A 20,468-nucleotide genomic window follows, 5' to 3' on the forward strand; every position below is an offset into this window, starting at 1 on the left:
ATATTTTTGGTCGATTTTGTAAGAGTTCCTCTTATCGCTCTTGTGTTCTTTCTTCTCTTTCCTGATAGATCCTGAGTGTCTGCAGCTCAACTAAACATCTAATTAATGTACGACTGGATAACATTTGATGTGTTGCAGCAGAAAGGACTCTGATGGCTTCACTGTGACCCTTTTGTTCTCTTTTAAACTTTCGACAATCAATTCACACCACGCGCACAGTTTAACTACCCAGAACAAACCATGCTAGCTGATCAATACCTCCATGTACAACCCTGACACAATTATTTTATTAAGCTTGGACAAAGACTTCAGTACAACACAAACTATACTGGATGCGTGATCCTTTTTTACACTATAAATAGAAATTAAATTATAATATTTTATCAGCAAAGCCACAAAATTATAACGCTTTAAAATGCTTATTTATGAAAATGTACTTACTTTTGTAGTAGAAGAAAAAAACTGAAGTCAATAAAATGAATCAAATTAGATCAAATCATTTTCAGTTGAATTTAGTTCAATTTACCAAATAGTGTTTTTCTGTCATAAATTCTTGGTCTTTTTTTAAATAACATGTTATAAACTAAATACTTTAACCGTACTATTTCATTATTTCATGTTACTTTTGTTAGGGTTATGCCTCCAAGAGTAAAATAAGAAAAAACTGACTATGATTCTTTCTAACATCAGTGATCATATATATATGTATATATATATATATATATATATATATATATATAGAGAGAGAGAGAGAGAGAGAGAGAGACAGAGAGAATGACATAGATATATGTATATATAACTATGATTAATATCAATTTCATTAATCAAATTTAGCAGACAAAAATAATGAAAGTCGCCTGTGAACAGCTCACAATAACTGCACTGAAGCAGATTGGACTCAGGGAGGTGGATTAAAATCTTCTATTAATCTAATATGCCAACGAGACATATGAACAAAATCCTTATTGAATGCTTTGTCTGAAGGAGATACTGCACGTAATTTGTTAGATTTTTGTTTCTATGCCACTTAACATTTCGTATTTAAACCAGGTCATAAGATCCTCAGATATCTTAACAAATGACATTTATTTCAAGATCTCGATTATTAGCAGCTTTTATGAGTGAACAAAGCAAATATCCAATAAATGTACAGGTTGTAACTGTATGAAAATATTCAGTCAAATTAAGGAGGTAAAAATGTGTGTTTCTGTTGTGTATAATTATGAACTGTACAGGTGTAATTAGAATTGGAAATAAAAATAATAACCATGAATCTTGAGATTTTACACGTTTCTGTAGGATTCATTTATTTTAGACTTCCATTAGTTTGTATTTTGTTTTTCTCTGACGTTGTTTGTTTAAATTCAAGAGAAACAAATGAAAGAAACTTTATGGAAAATAAACAGAAATCTAGATTCTATTAAATTTAAATCGCATTATTAAATGTCCTCTTCTGTAGCTCACATCTTTATAAAGTACAAAATATATACAGCAGTTACATCTTTGTATTATATTTTACTGTAACGTAACATACAGTAGGTGGCGGAAATCGCTTTTTCAATCTTTGCTGACATAAAAATGTAAGGTTCACTTGAATGTAAAGTCTTTTGTGCTCATCGGCCCCAAATGAACATTAATTGAAATAATTCAAATCCACATTTTCCTACAACTCGTAGTTTTTAAGTAAAAATATAAAACATTTTAAAATTGTAGTTTTTTTAAATCTTCTAGCTAACTTGCTGAAAGGATTTTACAAAAGCACCTGAATAAGTTGAAAGGCCTTTATTTGATGCCTGATTCCTGATTCCTGATTTTTTTAACTTTATTAGTTTAATATATTCCATATTTTCACCTATTATTCTAAAGGAGGATACAGAACACAGATGTGAAATATGACATTTGAGTTTGCACAAACAGAAGCGAGCAGGCCGCCACTCTGTCCTGCCTGCACACTCTGGACCAAGGGTCAGATGTGCCGTACACACAACCACTCACAAGCAAGAGAAAATAGCACGAGCAGAACAAAGTCGAGGCAAACACAAGAGCAGGCTCAGAGGAGGAAGAACACAAACACATAGAGCCCTGGGAGCATCTGTTGGCCTGCTGCAACACTGTGACAGGATGCCATGTAACGTTCTTTGTTTTGTGTGGAGTAAAAAGAGAGGAGAAATTCTCCCTCTGGTCCCGGCTGATGCAGTGGCGTCCTCATTAACCAGACAGAGGGGTCAGAAGGTGACAAGCGGTCATACTCCCTCAAACTGGTTTTAGTGAGAGGAGACTCCTGTGGCCAGCAAACAAGAGCACTGTCACATCTCGTGCTGCCTTCAGGTACTACAAGAAAAAGGAAACACTGCAGCTTCTTAAATGTGACGTGGCTTATGACTGAATTCTGAAGACAGAAAGTAGAAAAATGCAGTATGCACACACAGGATGTTACAAGTAAGATGTAAGTATGGTAAAATTGTACTATTAGTTCTGCAGTTTTGACATTACAGCTCTAAGAATCTCCTCCATGGTCAATTCAGCTATTTTAAACAGCAGATAATATAAAAAAGGATTTACTGTTGCAGAGATACTGCTCATGAAGCTAACATGAGTGTTTTTTTTAGGAAATTGTTGTTTAAGAAACTCTGCAGTGAGCCTCAACCTGTCCGTGTTGTATTCTTCTATAAGTGATGAAAATGAAAACAAAATGTGCAAATCTATCTCTTCTCTCTGCAATCAGTGACACCACAGGAATAACTCTTCCACAAGAATAACTGGGACATGACTTCTGTTCCAAAATAATTCAAAGAGAAGTTTAGAGTTTATTCAGCTGAAAGTATTTTAAACTAAAAAAACAAATCTGGTCATGATGCCTGTTTTCACGTCCAATTACAATGTTCCAGGAGAACCAGAGGCACTCAGAAGTCTTCATTACAACACAGCAGCGTGCTTCTCTTAAAGCAGCTCTTAATTAGGGAGTACAGAGGTTAACACCTGTCACCTTGTCAGGTCACATGACAGGAACGCCAAGCTCACTTAAAGTAACTACTGAAGCATTAAAGGAATACTGAAGGTGTACTTGCATGAACATCAATATTAGCTAGATCCAATAAAGTGTTATCAAAGGTGATTATAGATTTATACACCTGGAAACCTACTTTTTGGCATGTTTGAGTGTGTGTGTGTGTGTGTGTGTGTGTGTGTTTGTCACATCTCAGTGAGCTGGGCATCAAAGCAGATCCAACATGTGACATATTCCCCCTCTCGCTCATATGATTCATGAAATGTGAAGTAAACAGACTGATATTTTTCCAACAACACCTTGAAGCCAGCTTCATGTTAATTTATCAGATTAATGTGGTCACTAATTTATTCTAAATTCAGTCTGTCAGTCTGGTTCTGTCAGCTCAGCATAAATAGTTACCATCTATTGAATGAAGGCTCTGATTGGTGCATCAACGGCCAATTGCAATGCTGGCCAGTGACAGCCAATTACACGATGGCATTTATCAAAATATAGCGGTGTGTGACTATATGTAGTGGGTCGCTAATTTATTGTATTAAATGAACCAATCATTCTCCATGTCGGACCTGAATGTTTTATGTGTCCAAAAGCTGTATTCACATTTAGTGTACAAGAGACAGCAGGCAAATGTTTCCATAGCAACAGCCTCTGATTGGAGAGTTTATTTTTCCAGCAGTACAATGACACAATGTGATAGAAATTCTTCCAAAACCAACAGTGGACTTAGATAAATGAGTTGATAACAACACAGCGACTCATCGTGTTTTAATTAATCAGAATAACAAAAGAATGCCTTGAGATAAAGATTCAGTGTCTCTCTGTGGGATTTATTTTCCTCCAACAGTTTCTGATTATAAGTTGGTTTGGAAGCTTTATTAAAGATAAATCCAAAACTTCTAACTTCTGCTGAGAACTGCTTTTTGGAACTGAGATAAAATGCTTAAAAACTACAGACCTGAACGATTAAAAAAGCCACTTCTTTTCCCACAGGCTGAGCTTAAGCCTTGAATTTGGAGGTCGGCTTATTTGTCAAAGTGCCAAAGGGGCCAAATGCCAATAAGGATTTGAAGGTTTTTGTTGTAAAAGTTTGCCACATGATTTAATTGTAAAAGTAGACTGGGTCCCATCACAGATAAGCAAACAATCTGCTGAAGCATTATGCAGGAAATCATTGTCAAACTCTGCTCAGGGTTCAGTAATTCATCCACAACACAACAGATTGTCTGTGTGCAGAAACACAAGAGCACTGATGCAGAGAGACACACGTGCACCATGCATATGCAGGAGCAAACACACACACACAAATGTACCTACAAACTCGCACACTCAGCTTTAGGCGAGACAATGTCAGAGGAGAATAATCCTGATAAAATGTCTGTTTATGAGAAGTGGCTGGTTTGTGTAGATAACATGCTGTATGCTTGGAGGGGATTTGATAAGAACTGAGTGGGTGTGCAACACTTCTCCATCCTCCTGTTTCATTAAAGATACAAAGTTACTATTTTATATAAATGACAGTGAGGGCCAGAGTTCTGCTACATAATAAACCCCAGTGGATAAACAAGGCTAATGAGAAATTACTCATCTTGACACATGTCTTGTGTCTCAGTATGAATGCATCCTTTTAGAAAATATTGACACAAACAGTTAATTTTGTGTCAATATAGAAGAAAAGATAAAATAGAAAATTGAGCTTCCAGTAATTATTACTTATTTGGAGAACTGAGACTTGCTCAGTATGAACAAATAAAGGTTTCTGTCAGTCGCTGAGATTTGTTTGTAATAGTTTAAAGTTACTTTCTCCTCCGCTGCCTCCAACTGCAGCCTGGAACCAGCAGCATCAGCTGTCTCAAGCCCTCCTCCACCCTTGGCATTCTGGAAGCAGACACACACTAGTGGTGGAGCAGCCCTGCCAGTGTGTGTGAGAGAGAGAAAGTAGATCTGCTCCCCAGCTTGTGTTCACACCTCGGCTGTGTTTATGAGTTTGGTTTGTGTACATTCTGTACCAGCTTTGCACTCGGAGGATACTCGCCTCTATAGGCTACATTTCCTCCATGTTGACCCTAAACAGCAGGACAGACAACTACACACTCTGACACACACACAGAAAAACAACAACAGCTAATGTCAGCAGTGCAGCGTGAGATAAATGTCACATCTCCCCCTGAAGACAACGTGTGTTTACTGGGTAACTTTGTGAAAGTCACAGTAGCCCGAGCAGAAAGGTTAGTGCTGGGGTTAGCTTGTATGTGGGAGTCTTCTCAGCAGACTGCACACCTGAGATGAGCTGCTGGAGCCTGAGGTGGAGTCAGGCCAGTAATTCTGATAACACTTCAGAGCTGCAGCCTCTAGTAGAAATAACACATTCTGAGAGGAGGCAGGAAAAGAAATCAGAGGCTATAAGTGGGTATGTGTAGCAGGTGGATGTTAGCATGGTGGGGTTGTGGGGTGGGGAGTATAGAGGGGCGAGGGAGTCATGGATGCGGGAGCCACCCAGCCGCTGCTCCTCGGCTACATCATGTCTGTGGTGATGCACGTAGGAACCGAGGCTGTCAGGCTCACGGTCCTGCCACTGCGCTGCCACTGAGCTTTATCTTGGAAATCCTAGTGATTAATGAAGCCGTGCCGCGTTCTGTGCGGAGAAGGTGGATGAGGAATGATCAATCTTAATGAGCTATTCACCGTCCCTGTTTTAACAGCGGGAGGATATAATGTATGGGGCTCCTCTCCTATAGAATATGATAATGAGGGAGAGAAAGAAGGGAGAGCTGCATTTTCTCACCTCCCTTTTTTCCCCTCTTTTTTTTGCTCCCTCCTGAGAGCCGGAGCTGTACTAGAATCCATGAAGACATCTCAATGGAAGTCGTTCCTAGCAAAGTTAAAGAGACAACATGAGGAAGATGTTAAGCTTCACCTGCACACTCTCTGCTGTTCTAAAATGAGATGTTTGAGTCAATATCATTAATATGTAGCTGTGGACTTATGTGCCAAGGTTACTCACCAGCATATCACAGTGGTACTGCATGAATTCAATTCAGAGAATTACCTGCTCACAGTGAGTCCACAGTGATTGGAATAAATTTCAGCCTCATTAATAATTTGCAACATCCGCAGCTCTTGTGAATTCCACTTCAGCTTCCAATAAAGCTACTGAGAAAACACTTTAAAATTCATGCATTTCTTATTCAAAGTTAAGCCTGTTTTGGAATCATGATATTCAGAGTTCTGCTTTAGCTAATCCTGATGTGGAGCTTTAAGATAATCGCCCAGCACAACACCACAGTGACTTTAATTAATTTACCACAGACGCTGATCCCAGTCAGCAGATTGGAAGTTGAGATTTTTAAACATAAAAACTTACAGATTCAGTATTATATTTGTTGTGTTGAAAGATGTACTTCTGTGTAATTAGCAGTGAGGATGTGGTGGAGATCGTCTGCACTCTATCAAGAGAAGGAGAGACAGAGACAGAGGGAGAGGAAGGAGAGGGGAGGGTTTAATGAATGTGCTCGCTGTGATTAATGGTCTCGGTGCGGCGATCACAAACTGCCTGTGTGTTTTAAATAACTGGTTTAAACAGCCTCACATGCTGGCATTTTATGCCTTGTGGTTGAATCAAAATTAATATTTATGATTTACTATCAATACTGATAAATGTGTGATCTTTATGGTAGCTACTTTAGACTTTAGACGAGGTGAGAGATACAATCTGTGCAACATGTTCACAAATAAAAAGATGACTTTGATGAGGTGTGATAAGTGTCAAGACATCACATCACTCCTATCCTTGCCTCCCTTCACTGGCTCCCTGTCCGTTTTACAATTGATTTTAAGATTTTACTGATCATTTTTAAAGCTCGTTTGGGCCTTGCCCCGACTTACATTTTAGAAATGCTGACCCCTTATGAGCCATCTCGCGCCCTTAGATCCTCAGGTGGGGGCCTTCTGGCCGGTCCAAAGTTGAGGCTCAAATCTAAAGGTGACCGTGCTTTTGCCATCAGAGCCCCTCGGCTTTGGAACGTCCTGCCTGAGGACATGAGGCGTGCAGAGTCGGTGACTTCTTTTAAATCATTTCTTAAAACTCACTTTTACAGACTTGCTTTTATGTGACGTTTACCTTTTCAAATGCATTTTGAAAATGCTTTTTATGCATTTATCTGTTCCTATTCCTACCATCATTTATGGCTTTAATTTTATTTTAATTAATTAATTAATTTTTCTACTTCTTAATTTATTTATTTATCTCTTATTCATTTTATTGATCCCAAACCATTTTATCTGTTTTTAAATGTGCTATATAAATAAAGTTCTGATTATTATTGTTATTATTAGAAGAAAAGAGGCAGATTTCTCTCTTGAATAAACAGCACCAGCGCACACACAGTTTGCCTTGTAAACAGTCACTGTCGTATTCATTTTGTCACCAATAGTTTCCTCACTTTGGGCTTGTTACTTTAACGTGCAAATAACTAATACACACCTGGACAATAATGCTGCAGTGCCATTGTGCTCGGTCCAACAGTAAACAAACATGAAAACAGCATTTAAATCTCGTTGAATAAGGCCGATGAGGCAGATGAGACGGTGACAGCAGAAGAAAGGTGAGCCGGCTCTGAATGTGACGCTGTGCTGGTCTCGCTGTAACAAACTAACACACTGATCTGAACTCAGAGAGGCATCTTAATAGCATCCACCAGCAGCTCCAGAGCTGCACGCTCCCCTGATGACGGCTGATGTGAGCAGACTGGAAAATGAACTTCCTGTGCCGAGAGGAGGAGGCTGGGGGCTCGCTGGATGTGTGTGAGGGTAGACGTCCACTTGTGTCCCTCTCTAACAATGGTGTGAAATTGTGTGTGTGTTTTGTTCTCATGAGCATATGTGTGGAGGCCAGTGAGGTGGAAGGAAGCGTTTAAAATTAGGTTTGACATGATAAGAGAGGTGAGGAGCGGCAACACATGCTCAGTGAGGCAGCAGGTGACCCAACAGATCTGTCTGTGACCAAACTTCAATCTCAATCTCTCTGAGACTGCTCTTAATCTGCACCATATTTACAGGCTTTTACAAACAAAAATTCTTCTGAGCCACAGTGTGCAGCACGACCACGACGCAGCTACAAACAGTCCTCTCAGCTCATGCTAAGCTCAGAAACAAAATCCAAATCATCTTTGGTGGTTGCTATAGGTAACAGCGGTAACATTTAAAAAACCAACAGGCAGGTAAATGTGGAAATAATAACCTCCATTTTTGATATAAATGTTCATTCATGACTTTGCCTTTAAAAGTACCCTATCAGGTCTGCAGTGAGCCGGTCCGTCCCTGCTGAGCTCGGCACGAGCTTCTCCTGGCCGATATTCATCAAGACAGACATCGATTTTAACGACTCGGTCAATAGACACACCAACTCCTCTCTCAGCATCTCTCTCTCTCTCATCTTCAGCCTCTCTGTTCTTCTCTCGCCTCCCCGTGTCCGACTCTTCTGTTTATTTATTGTCATTTTAAAACAACAATGCCCGTCATCCTGTAATCCCAAGTTTGACAGAATGTGCTGACAGCTGCGATCGCTGCGGCTCGAGCTACAGATGTGGAGAGATTATTTAAGAGCTTGAAAGCTCGAAAAGAAGACAATAGAAAAATGAGCGAGGAGTGGGAGGTGTGACAGAAAATTAACAATTGAAAGAAGATGTGTCGTTTGATTTGTTCACTTTGACAGGCAGCTATGATGAAAAAGCTGCTGTGGATGGAGGAGGCAGGTCGGCACATCACAGCTGGGTGACTGACGTATCTCAGGAGGTGATGAGGTTAAAGCTGCCTTCAAGCTGCCCTGTGGGAATCTTCACACACAAACGTATGGCATTTGCACAGAGATATACAAACACACACACTATATAATGTAAACATAAACGCAGACAAATACTCAGACACAAACATACACACACACCCACGCAGAGAGGAGCACACAGTTGTTGATGTGCCCACTGATGCAGAGCGGAGACAAATTGCTCCCTTTGAAGGCAAAGCCAAATCAAACACAGAGTCTGATTTCTGTCACTGTGCTGTTTGGCTTTAAGCCTGCGAGGCCGACATCTGAAAAGACATGCATTCAGTCACACCCAAGAAGCTGGGCAGGCGTCTAACTGCACACACATCTCTACACACACACACACAACCAGCAGCCAGTTGTGCAGCTGGATTAAGGCTGAAGAGCTCTGTCAGCTCCTCATAGATCCAGGCCTTTGCCATCAAAAAGCCACAGAACCTAGCCTGCATATCAGCGCCTGCTAGCATTGTGTCCACAGGCTCAAGATGTATTCCTTTTAAGCTAAGCGGAGGCTTTAGTGTTTAAACTGTTTGTTGTGGGGCGCTGTTTAGCTCAGTCGGTAGAGCAGGCGCCCCATATACAGAGGCTGCAGTCCTCGTCGCACTGATCGCAGGTTCGACTCCCGGTCTGCCGATCATTTGTGCATGTCATCCCCCACTCTCTACTCCCAACATTTCCTGTCTATCTTCAGCTGTCCTGTAAATAAAGCCAAAAAAGGCCAAAAAAAAAAATCTTTAAAAAAACAAACAAAAAAAAAAACTGTTTGTTGTAAAATTACTTCTGAAAATCCTCCAACATGACCAACATGACTTCTCACTGTTACAGTCTCTCATACTTTAAATTTCAGTTATTACTTAAATTCAAAGATATTTTGGACGTCTATCAGGATGAAAATTCATCAGCTATTCAATCAAAGTATTCCACATGTCAGTCAGTGGCACAGTGTGAATTTAAGCATGTTTTAAGCTTTAACGCTAGTTTCACCCTGAATGAATGAGTGAATGTAAAAGATTGTAAAGATTGTGCCAGTAGTATATGAGATGTGGTATGTCTGTGTGGATGCTGCGACTTTATTTGCTGCCTAGTTTGATACCAGATGTGTGTGTAACTCAAAGTCTCTGCCCAGGGATCAAGATGTGCCGAGCCTCTTATCCTCACTTCAGCCATTAGAGGCTGCAGAAACACTGAACTCTAACCTGTAGCTGCTTCCTTTTTCTTCACAAACTAAATATAGTTTGTTTTTTGTCTCAGCAGAAGTGCAAACAGCAGGACTGAGATAATTAAAACAGAAGTGAGCCAGAATGCAGGTTGCAAGAGCTCACAGTCCAGATTTTACCACTATGCTCCTACAGCTGGACAGTAGGTGCCCTCATCACATTGATATGTAGCGTTCATTGATTTAAAACAGAATGAGGAGACAGGAAGTGACAGAGAGATAATTAGAAAGACAGAGAAGCAGAGACAGACAGCAGTGTGCAGAGATGGAGGCTCAGGGCCTCGGTTGAGGCGGCACTGTTGTGATTACAGCAGCAAAGTGAAGTGTTCCTGTCAGTGGAGAGGCTGCTGAAGAGGCATGAACACTGAATTACTGATGCTCAATGCTTGACAATGTTTCTACTGTCCCTGTGACATTACCCTGATGGTGCACTAACTAAAGTCTATTCAATGCCAAACAGAGAAGAAAAGAGCTCAAATGGTTTAGATGAGAGATTCAAGTACCTCTTTTGCATTTTGACCTTCATGGGGACCCATACAAGATTTCAACTGTATATATTTTTTCTTTTGCCTTATAAATACAGCGGCAGACGAGCTGCAGCAATAGAACCTAAATTTATAAACTTTATCACACCAAAGAAAATTATGTATGAAATAACCCATCGTGGATCAACAAAGTACTTTTCACTGTTTAGATCTGTTCAAACATTTCAAAGATTACATGAAGATGTATCATTGCAATTCAACTCTTCTTAGGCCTGTTAGGTCAATACATTTTGACATGTACATCGTTAATGGATGAAGACAGCCTATTCAGCACAGAAGCTAAGAAGCTCTCATTCAATAAGACTGGACCAAGCAGAGGAGTCTGTCTAATTATCCATTTCCAATTCTACCTGCAGTCTCATTTCAATGTTTCACAGGCAGCCCCCAAAATAATTGCTTTACTGCAATGTACAAGTTCATTTGCACATTTTATTGATCAAAACGAGTCAGGACAAAGAAAACAATCCAAACCTAAATTAAAAGCTTCATTAAATGTGAAAATTGGTCGGGGGATTGTGAACGTCTGTTTCTGGCGCCCTGCATCATAAACTCCCAAGGTTAAACCAAACACCAATTTACAGCTCGCAGACTCAGACATGAGTCGCAGCTAAGAAGCACCTTCACAAACACAGAGCGAGTCAACAAGGCTTCAAACAACTGAGAGAGAGAAGAGAGGGCAGGGACTGAAAGATCTTCCTGTCTTGTGTTTAGGAGGCTTTGTGAGACGTGCAACTACGAGCAGTGAAAAGAGAAACCTGACACACTTTTAAACAATTTCAGAGCACAGTACAGAATGATGTTGTGAACTAGTTCAAGATCAGAATATGTTTGTCTTTCCAAAGAATCCACCTTACAGCAGCAGTATCAGAGGTTGTTTCAGGTGCACCTCCGTTCTCCGCAACCTTGGAGCAGCTTTGAAGTGAATTGGCTCTGGTTGTATTTTAACAGCCCCTTGCTCGACTCTTTGCCGTCTTGTTTATGACTGTTGGCATCTGTAACTGCTCTGGTGCACAGACAGAGAGGGCAGGAGAGGGGACTACATGTTTCATTCCAGTGCAGCCCCACATAAGGGGAGGTCAGAAGAAACAGAGAGCTTAGAGTACATTGATTTAATACCTAACAGCTCCCTGGCTTGGATTCTCCTCTGAGCTCAGGTTAGTGGCTGAACAGATCTGCTTTGATTCAGCCTTTGAAAGGAGTCGTGACAGGTTCAATATCTGGAAGAAAGTGAGTCTAAGAAACCTGTGAAGAGTGCATCAGCTGAGGCTGTCTGTGCTTACCTTTAGGATGTCCCGGGTCGCTGAACTCGTACCTCCCGATCCCGACTGTCCGCAGCATTTGCAGCCTGTTAGGACCGTCCTGATTGTCTACAGCTGAGGGCGGAGCCTGTGCTGCAGCTGCTGCCTGTCCATTGGTCAGAGGGGGGGCGGGGGGCTGGATGAGGCCGGGGTGAGAGCTTAAGTGTCCGTTGCCGATAACACTGTGAGGGTTTGGATGAACCCCCTGGTTGGTGAGGACAGACGGTGCGACTGTGTGCTGAGTGGAGGGGTACAGAGTCTGACTGGGCATGCTCAGAACCATTGAGGGTGGCTGCTGGGTGGACTGTGGTGTCAGCTGGAAGTGGGCGGTCATCAGTGGGTGCTGCGGAGGAACAGGTGTCTGGATGGATGGGGATACTCCTATGATGGGCGACTGCGCGGTCACGCTGTGGCTGAAGGAGGGTGGCTGGTGGAGGGCGTAGGTGTGGGGCAGGAGGCTGGACTGGCTCACTGCTGCTACTGGTGCAGCCCAGGTCGGACCTGGAGAGGAAAAAACAGAAGGAAGAGTAAAAAGAAAGATGAACAAAATGTGTATCAAGCTTTCCCACCATAAAACCAGAAAAGTTCTATATTTCCTTATTGTAGACTGATTTTCGGTATTCTAGTGAGCGTGGGCAGAGTGCTGAAATAAGACGATCAAATAGAGACAGAAAAACTGCATGAGAAGACAGATTCCAGCTACCTCCCCAACACAACTGTCAGTTTGCTGCTACGCTTCAGCACAAGTTTGTTATTGACTCAACACTTAAAATCAAACAAAATATCTGAAGCGATGTTCAGATCTGCGTCCAAGATCAACATGATAATAAGATTAAGAGATTTAATTTGAACAAATTTTTATCTGAATGTGAAAGCATACATGCTGCAGTCGACACTATTATCTGTGTAGGAGTCTGTGTTTACCCACACACATTTCTTTTCTCCAAAGGCTAAAATCACAGCACGCAAAAAGCTAAAACGAGAAAAAAGGAGCCCACATTATTCATGATATGAGCCCTGCTCAGGGCAGAGACTGATGGAGAGGGAGGGAGAAATAAAAGGAGACAGAGAAAAGAAAAGAAAGAAAGAGAAGAAAACTCTCGAGGAGAGGCCAGTTCTGTTCATAATTCACTCGTCATCTTGTCAACAATGTGTTTTATTTCCCTTCTTTTGTGGCTCATCTTGATAAAATGATCCTGATCAAATGGATAAGAATAACTCTTAAAAAGTTTTACAGTTTTAATGCAGAGATGGCAATGACAAGAAATTCTTATTTATAAATTTGTGTTCCAATTCTTTTTTTCTGCCCTTTATAATTTCTTCAATGCTTTAGAAAAACATGCATATAAGGAAAAGAAATTCATAATCACGACACAACACTGACCTACATTCAGAGGCCTGGTCTGCAAAGGTTAACTGATGGAAACAAGTGCATTCATATTTAATGTATTCAAAGGTTGTGATTGCTGTCTTGTATCTCAGAATGAAGATTTTCAAAAGTGCCACATTCCCTTTTAAAAACTTTTTAATGTATTTATTTCACAAATGGCTGAACTCTAAAGAGGCAACTCAAACTGTGTTTGAAACAAAAGTTCTTCTTCAGGGACAAACTTTGTTGAACAAACACAACAGTGAAGTTTCTGTTGAAAGAAAGTGTTTCTGGAACTTTCTGGAAACAGTTCAGTGAAGTGTGGAGAGGAGCTGGCTTTGCTGCAAACAGTCACAGTTTGGAATAACCCACACGCGCAAATCAATATGCAACACTGCTGGGATTCTGAGTGTCATATGTGACAGCATGCTACGTCCGTGACATCTCACTCTCTACGCGCTGCACTCTGAGCTGCAGTGTGGGGGTGGGAAAGTGTAGAAGGGGGCTGCAGGAATTGAAGGAATTGAAGCCTTACACACAATTATACAACTTCTGGAGCTTCATGGCCAATTCAGCCGGACCAAAAGCACAGCAGGGGGGCAACTTCGCAATCACACACAGTGGTGCACAGTTAGAGCTGTTGCCTCACAGATTGAAGGGACCTAGTTCGAACCCTGGTTCGGACAAAGTGGGCCTTCTGTGGAGTTTCTCCGGCTACCTCCCACAGTCCAAAGACATGCTCGTCAGGTTACTTGGTGACTCTAAATTGCCCGTAGGTGTTGGTGCGAGCATGAAAGGATGTCTGTCTCTATGTGTCAGCCCTGTGATTGACTGGCAATCAGTCCAGGGTGTACCCCGCCTCTCGGCCAATGACAGCTGGGATAGGCTTCAGCCCCACAGCAAAGGGAAGCATTATCTTTCCCATACAGAACGAAACATTGTGAACGACAAACTCGTGTTAAAATCACAGTAATCAGCTAAAGAAAGCTTCCTGCTCATTAAGCCTTTTATTACTATTATTAACAGTATCAGTCTGTCAAATGAGCTGGTCTGTGTTTAGTGTCTTTTATCTTCAGCAGGAAAATCATTTTTGTTCCAACTTGTGTGTTTTTGTGTTATACTCACTTCTATTTAATTTGATATTTTATTTTAGTGCTATTAAAGTTGCTACAGAAACACCATTTTATTTGAATTTTGTATGTCATGCAAATGTGACAAGAAGTTTTCAGATGTGGAATTTTAATATTTTAATTTCAGATACATTTTGAACATTTGTGAATATATCGGTTGATATATCGATATCGGAATTTTTTTACTCCCTAATATCGGAATCAGCATCGGCCCCAAAAATCCAATATTGGTCGGGCTCTACTGTTTATAATTAGAAGACATGTTGTACATGTGTAGCAGAAACTGAATCGTTGTCTTGACCATGATGCTTTGCTGCCACTGAGCAGCAGCTGTCTACAATCTGGATTTGTTGAGTTTCCACAGGAGCGAGCTGTGTGCCAGTGCTCTTCTTAAATGAGACACGTTTGTGATGAGCAGGAGGCAGAGGCCAGCGGAGCAATGGAAGGAAATTAACTGCTGTAGGGCAGAGCTATTCTGGGTGAGTTCATTACAATAAGAGTAACAAACTACAACACTGGCTTCACTCCTCAGTGTGCGCTGCAGAACCTCTTCTGCTCTTTTTAAAGGGGCAGCAATAGAATAAGGTCGACATCTAAATTAGACCTGGTGGAGATCATTTAGAGGACGTTCAGAGTTTCACTGCATTTAAATTAGACTGAATCAGCTTCAGTTAGTGACAGAATAACATTAACAAGGACGATAAGATGAGAGAAGAGTGAAGAAAGAGACGTGAGGGACTGGAGGACTTGTGAAGGTGGATTTAGATTTATTTTTTTACTTGTTAATATCACAGTGACATTTCTATAACTATGCACAATTAAGTCTGTTTATGTAAAGATGCTGTTTGTGGATTTTCATTATTTTAATTATTATTATTGTGTATGTAAAGTTTGCATGTGGTTGACGTTAGCATGTATTTTATGTAGGCTAAGTCAGCCAGGAAGTCTCATTAGCATCAGATGCTAGTTTAGTTGACCTGAACCGTCTGGGGTGCAGCATGCAAGTGTGTGCGTGAGTGTGTGTGAATCATTACCGCTGGGCTCGCTGTCTCGATGCTGCTTGGCAGGGGGCTCATCTGTATCCCAAGGTGTGAGCTGGTTAATGGGCGTCTGTCCCCACCTCACACCTGGAGCCAGCAGCAGTCCTGGGGTCTGGTTGTCTCCAGGAGACAGACCTGAGACCTGCAGCACACAGAAAACATCACTGATTAGATCGTCTCATGGGGAATAAACTAAAACACAAAGAGTCCGTAATATTTAGATCCCATACAGAATAGCCTAAAGCTAATGACCCTTAAATGTTTGGTGAAAAAAATAATATTTGATAGCTTCAATGAATATCACAGCCACCAAAGCATTTCTTTAAGGACTTGAAGGGAGCGTTGATGAAGGAGTGTTGTATACATTTAGTAGTGAGTGAGTTACAGTCTATACTGAACATGGGACAATAACATCTTAAAGGTCTCAAGAGTCTTTGTAGAAACAACATTTCTCCTTTTATATACTAATAACAACAACTTTCTAGTGTGTGTTTCATACAGATTTGGACCCTTCCTCCTGAGACTGTGTGCATCTTTATTTTGTAGTGAGTTAAACACTTTGTTCAGTCAAGTGATAAAACAGAATTCTGAACACAAATACGACAAACAGAGTAAATACAAAAAACTCCTATTGCAGGGTTGAGAGAAATGAAAATGTGATCCAATAAAAATAAAATGAAAAGCTGGTGACAACGTGTGTGTTTGGGGGTAAAGCTGATGAAACCTCACCAAACCAAACTAAGCTCTCTTTGCAGCCGTATCTCTAACTTGTGCTCTGGGTAGGGGAGTAAGAAGTGTTATCAGGATGGCCCAGTGAGCCTGGGGGGGGTTAAAAGTCTGTTTTCTCACCTTGAGAGCTCTCTTAAGGGCTGAGATGCTTTGTAAAAAACTTTTATTTTTACCAGGATCTAGTCTTAACCCTAAGGGGAAATTCTGAGAAAACGTCATGATTCTAAGAATTTTTTTTAAAACTAGCAATTTTTTGCATTAGGGAAGCTTTATGAATAGAGTGCAGGCTGACCAACACGACACAAATACAATCCAAACTATTCAGAGTGAATTAATGTGCAGATGAAGCTGGGTGGAGGAGGGAGACAGGCTGTCAGCTCTTTTTGTCCGGCTCCACCTGTCGACTTCAGACAAGAGAAAACTGGAATGGTTCACTCAGAGACGCCCTCAGCGCTCAATTCCAACTGAGAGCCCTGGAGACTCTGGGAGGGAAATATCTCCTGTATTTGTTTTAATGAGCGTTTCTCCTCCTCTGCTCTGTGAGCTTTACTGTATTCCTCTACAGCCATGCTTCACCTTCCCCTCTATACATACAACTCCTCATTAACCCGCAGCATTGACTCCTTATTAACTCGCAGCATTGACTCTCCTGCTTTCCTTCAGCCCTGCACCTGCCCCATAATATTCCCTCATTAGTACTCCCACCCATTTACACAAAACAGAGACAGAAACAGGAAAACTCTCTTTTTCTGGAGGCAATCCATCTGTCACAATGTCACACATGCAGATACACATGAGCACACACATGCATGCACAGCAAAGCTAGACGGATCTTTCCCTCCTCTCAAACCTCTGAGTGTTGCAGAAATGTCAGAATCAGTGTGTTGAAGAGAGGAAGATAAAATCAAGATGCATCAGGACTAAATAGAAACCTGTCCTCCTCTGTGCGGGCAGAGACAGCAGTCCTATTCAGGCTGGTCTATCAGATATTTTCTCGGACACAGCAAACTCTGACATCTGTCACTATGTGTGTTTTACTGTCTCGCAGTAGTAGGCAGCATTACCTCTCACCGCTGGCCTCCATCTGCTGTGGGCTCGTGTAGGAGGGGCCTCGTGGTGATCCAGGGCTCTGGGCTTTGATTGCTTTGAGTCATCCACAATATCCACATCCAGATGAACAGAACGTGTTTGCTCACAGCTTTGTGTTTGTCTTTTCACTTTGTTTGAGACAGCCCTTGTGTATGTGAGGTATTATTTTGAGGCCCCATCCAGTTTTTCCCCAGAGAAATTATTTTATTGCTCGACTCGGGGAGAAAAAACAAGAGAGGGATAGAGATGAGTATGTCTATAACATCCAGGTCCCACTGGGGTAAACAATGTTACAGCGCATACTGATCAGATCAACTAACTGCTCTGAGGTTTAATAACAGGTCCGAGTGAAATAAGAGGTGTACTGTAGTGAGAGAAAAGCTTGAAGTGAAAAACAGAGAGGAGGGTTGAGGGAAAGTTTGGGCCTTAAATGGAGAAAGGCGCTCACACAAACACACACAGAGCAGGTCAGTAACAACAGCACTGTGAAAAGCTAATCTCACCAAATGTCATTAACACACCTGGCAGACACAATGAGATAGCAGGGTGCAGGTCAGTGCTACACAGGCTGATTATGTTCTACCTTTTAAGGTTCAGTGTTCCTCTTTACACACGAGAGGAGAATAACAGACTGCAGGAGAGGAGGAGGTTTACTGCTGTGTGATCTCACTCTGCTGCTAATCAGGCCTGTTAATGTGCACTTTGTATCCTGATAGGTTGATCACTTCATCTCTTCCACACGGATGGACCAGGATTTCTGCTGGTCCGGTGTTGGAGCTGCCATTACTGTTTCATTTAAATGCATCCGAGAAAGAAAATTCACCTCCACAGTCAGTGAGCTATCTCTGGGGAGATGCACGTACACAAGCTTTAAATAACAGCACTGCATAGCGCGATGTTGTTATGTTGTGTGCAACAGTAAAATAATTTTATACTATAATAATATATTTTTTATAGTAATTCCACACCACGAAGAAATCATAAAAAAACTCAGACAGAATGTCTTTTTCTTCCCTTTGGCCAGGCACGGACAGATACAGAGAGTTTGGCTGTAATGTGGAGGGTGATGGAAATAATGGCTTTCCTCCGAGAAAAGAAACAGAAAGAATGGCAGCAAAAAGGAGAGATAGATTGAGAGGCAGAGTAAGACAAACCCGTCCATCACATCCCCCTTTATCCTCCTCCTGCTCTGCTAAAAGCTCAAACAGAGAGTGGTCTGAATCTGACCAGGAGCGCTAACGAGTGCACAAAAGCACATTTTCTCTCCAACATTATTCACTTACTGTACAGAGGGATCTCTTTTCCATGACAGCGCGCTGACACCTAAATGTGAAGTGGATTTGTTCTGGACTCCCGTCATAATGGTGCTGAATGCTGGAGCCGGACCATGCGGGCGGCTGTGTCCAATCTGTTAGACTGGAACATAGCAGAGCAGCGCACGGGGAAACAAAGAGACGACTGCGCCATTTCTGGCAGCCATCTTAAAGTGGAGTGCTGCTCCAACATGCCGAACAGCGTGGTGCCATAGACGGGGAAGGTGTGTATTCAGTGTGACGGCTGCAGACTAAAGAGACAGGGAGGAATCGAGGTAATATTTCTTTTTAATCCATGAGTCCACTGCACCACAGTTTACAACACCTGCCTCGTTCTTAAAGAAATACAGCAGTTTTAAAACATGTCGTATCCGTAGTCCCCTTCTGCTTGGAGGAAATATCACTGTGAAACATGTCAGCCATTACTGGAGGTTGACTGTTCATGACTGGCACTTTGTTCACTCAAAATAGAAAATCAAAACAAAGCGGATCCTTCCAGGCACCAACAGTTAACACCGACCCCGGCAGCACGACAGACAGACACAATGAAAACACACAACAGGAGCGCCTGGTGGGTTTATCTGCTATTGATGCACAGCAGAAAAAGCTACAGATACAGACTCTATAATTTCAAGCCCCGGGCCAAACGACTGAAGGGGAACGGACTTCACTTCCACTGAAATTCCAGCTAAGACGCTCCGACAGCTCGGCGGGCTCCTGGCTCGACGCACACACGTTTGAGAAAAGAGAAGCGTGATCGCAGGGGCGAGGCCGACAAGCTTCAGTGGAAATGCAGGGCTGAAACCCGGCCTAATATCCCATGAGTTCTGCGAGCCGCAGCCTCGACCTCCAAAACCCACCTCAGCCCCTCCTTTTAGTGTTCTTTGCTCTTGATAGAAAGTGTGAGCGGCTGGGTGCTACAGCTCTGTGAACATGTTGTATATGTGGGACTGAGCAGCAGTAGTAAGGCTCCTCAGAGAGGCTGACTAGTACTTGGACATGTGAGCTGTGGAGACTTCTTTATGTCATGGTAACACCTCCCAGAGGAGCGTGTCAGCGGCCATGTTGCCCTCCATTGGCTCTGGCCGGGACAGTGAGAGACAGAGGTCTCCAGCAGGCCAGGACCCTGCCTGATATGTGGTGAGTGTTTGGGGAACTAAATATCCTCCGCCTGTCACAGCAGCAGCCTCAGAGACACAGACGACTGTGTAGTTCTTGTCTGTGGCAAAATGACAAAGTGTGTGTGTCCCTGTTTGTATGTGTGTGTGTGTGTGTGTGTGTGTGTGTGTGTGTGTGTGTGTGTGTGTGTGTGTGTGTGTGTGTGTGTGTGTGTGTGTGTGTGTGTGTGTGTGTGAGCAGCAATAAATGAGTGCTTACTGGGCAAACAGCCATTTAGTGCTAAAGAATAAAGTGAATTTATATTGATATAACAATATGACTGGAAACTATATCTACTTTGCCAAGAGTGCAGTGTGGGGACCATATGAATTCATTTTACAATGCAGCAACCTGGAAGCCAAATACTGTGATGTTTTGGCAGAGAAAAAACAGACGATGATATGGCAGGGCTGGGAATCATAGGAAATATGCAGTGGATGCTTATTGCACAGACTTATATTGTGCTTCAAGTTCAGAGCTAAAAAATAGCTAATAAATAGTTTGAATAAATCTTTAGACTCTTCTCACTTTTTAGCGTGAAGGACGAGTTAGCTGCTGCTTTGAGTTTGGAAGTTAATAACTGATGTACATTTTGTCCGCTCCTCTCCTGTATTCTGTTTGCTTCACTATAGCCTCACACCTCCACATATTACTCGCCAACCCTCCCCCTCCCCTCTGCACTTATTTCTCCTGAACAGTTACTGCTTATAGGATGTGATGTGAGGGCAGGAGATGTTGCCCCTGAGAGGTAAT

At 42.0% G+C, this 20,468-nt stretch overlaps 1 protein-coding gene across 1 annotated transcript in view; it reads right to left on the minus strand.

The window, feature by feature from the left end:
- Window positions 1-20,468, minus strand: part of LOC138612971 (kelch-like protein 29) — a 127,142-nt gene that overhangs the window by 56,315 nt on the left and 50,359 nt on the right. Inside the window, exons 3-4 of the mRNA XM_069686518.1 lie at window positions 15,421-15,568; window positions 11,870-12,388 (exon numbers count right to left, since the gene is read on the minus strand). Of these exons, the coding sequence (XP_069542619.1) occupies window positions 11,870-12,388; window positions 15,421-15,568 (667 nt within the window). The remainder of the gene's footprint in view (window positions 1-11,869; window positions 12,389-15,420; window positions 15,569-20,468) is intronic.

This window comes from Semicossyphus pulcher, unplaced genomic scaffold (genome assembly GCF_022749685.1).
Source record: "Semicossyphus pulcher isolate SPU_LCO1_2020_fin unplaced genomic scaffold, fSemPul1.0.p SCAF_11, whole genome shotgun sequence".
Lineage (NCBI taxonomy): Eukaryota > Metazoa > Chordata > Actinopteri > Labriformes > Labridae > Semicossyphus > Semicossyphus pulcher.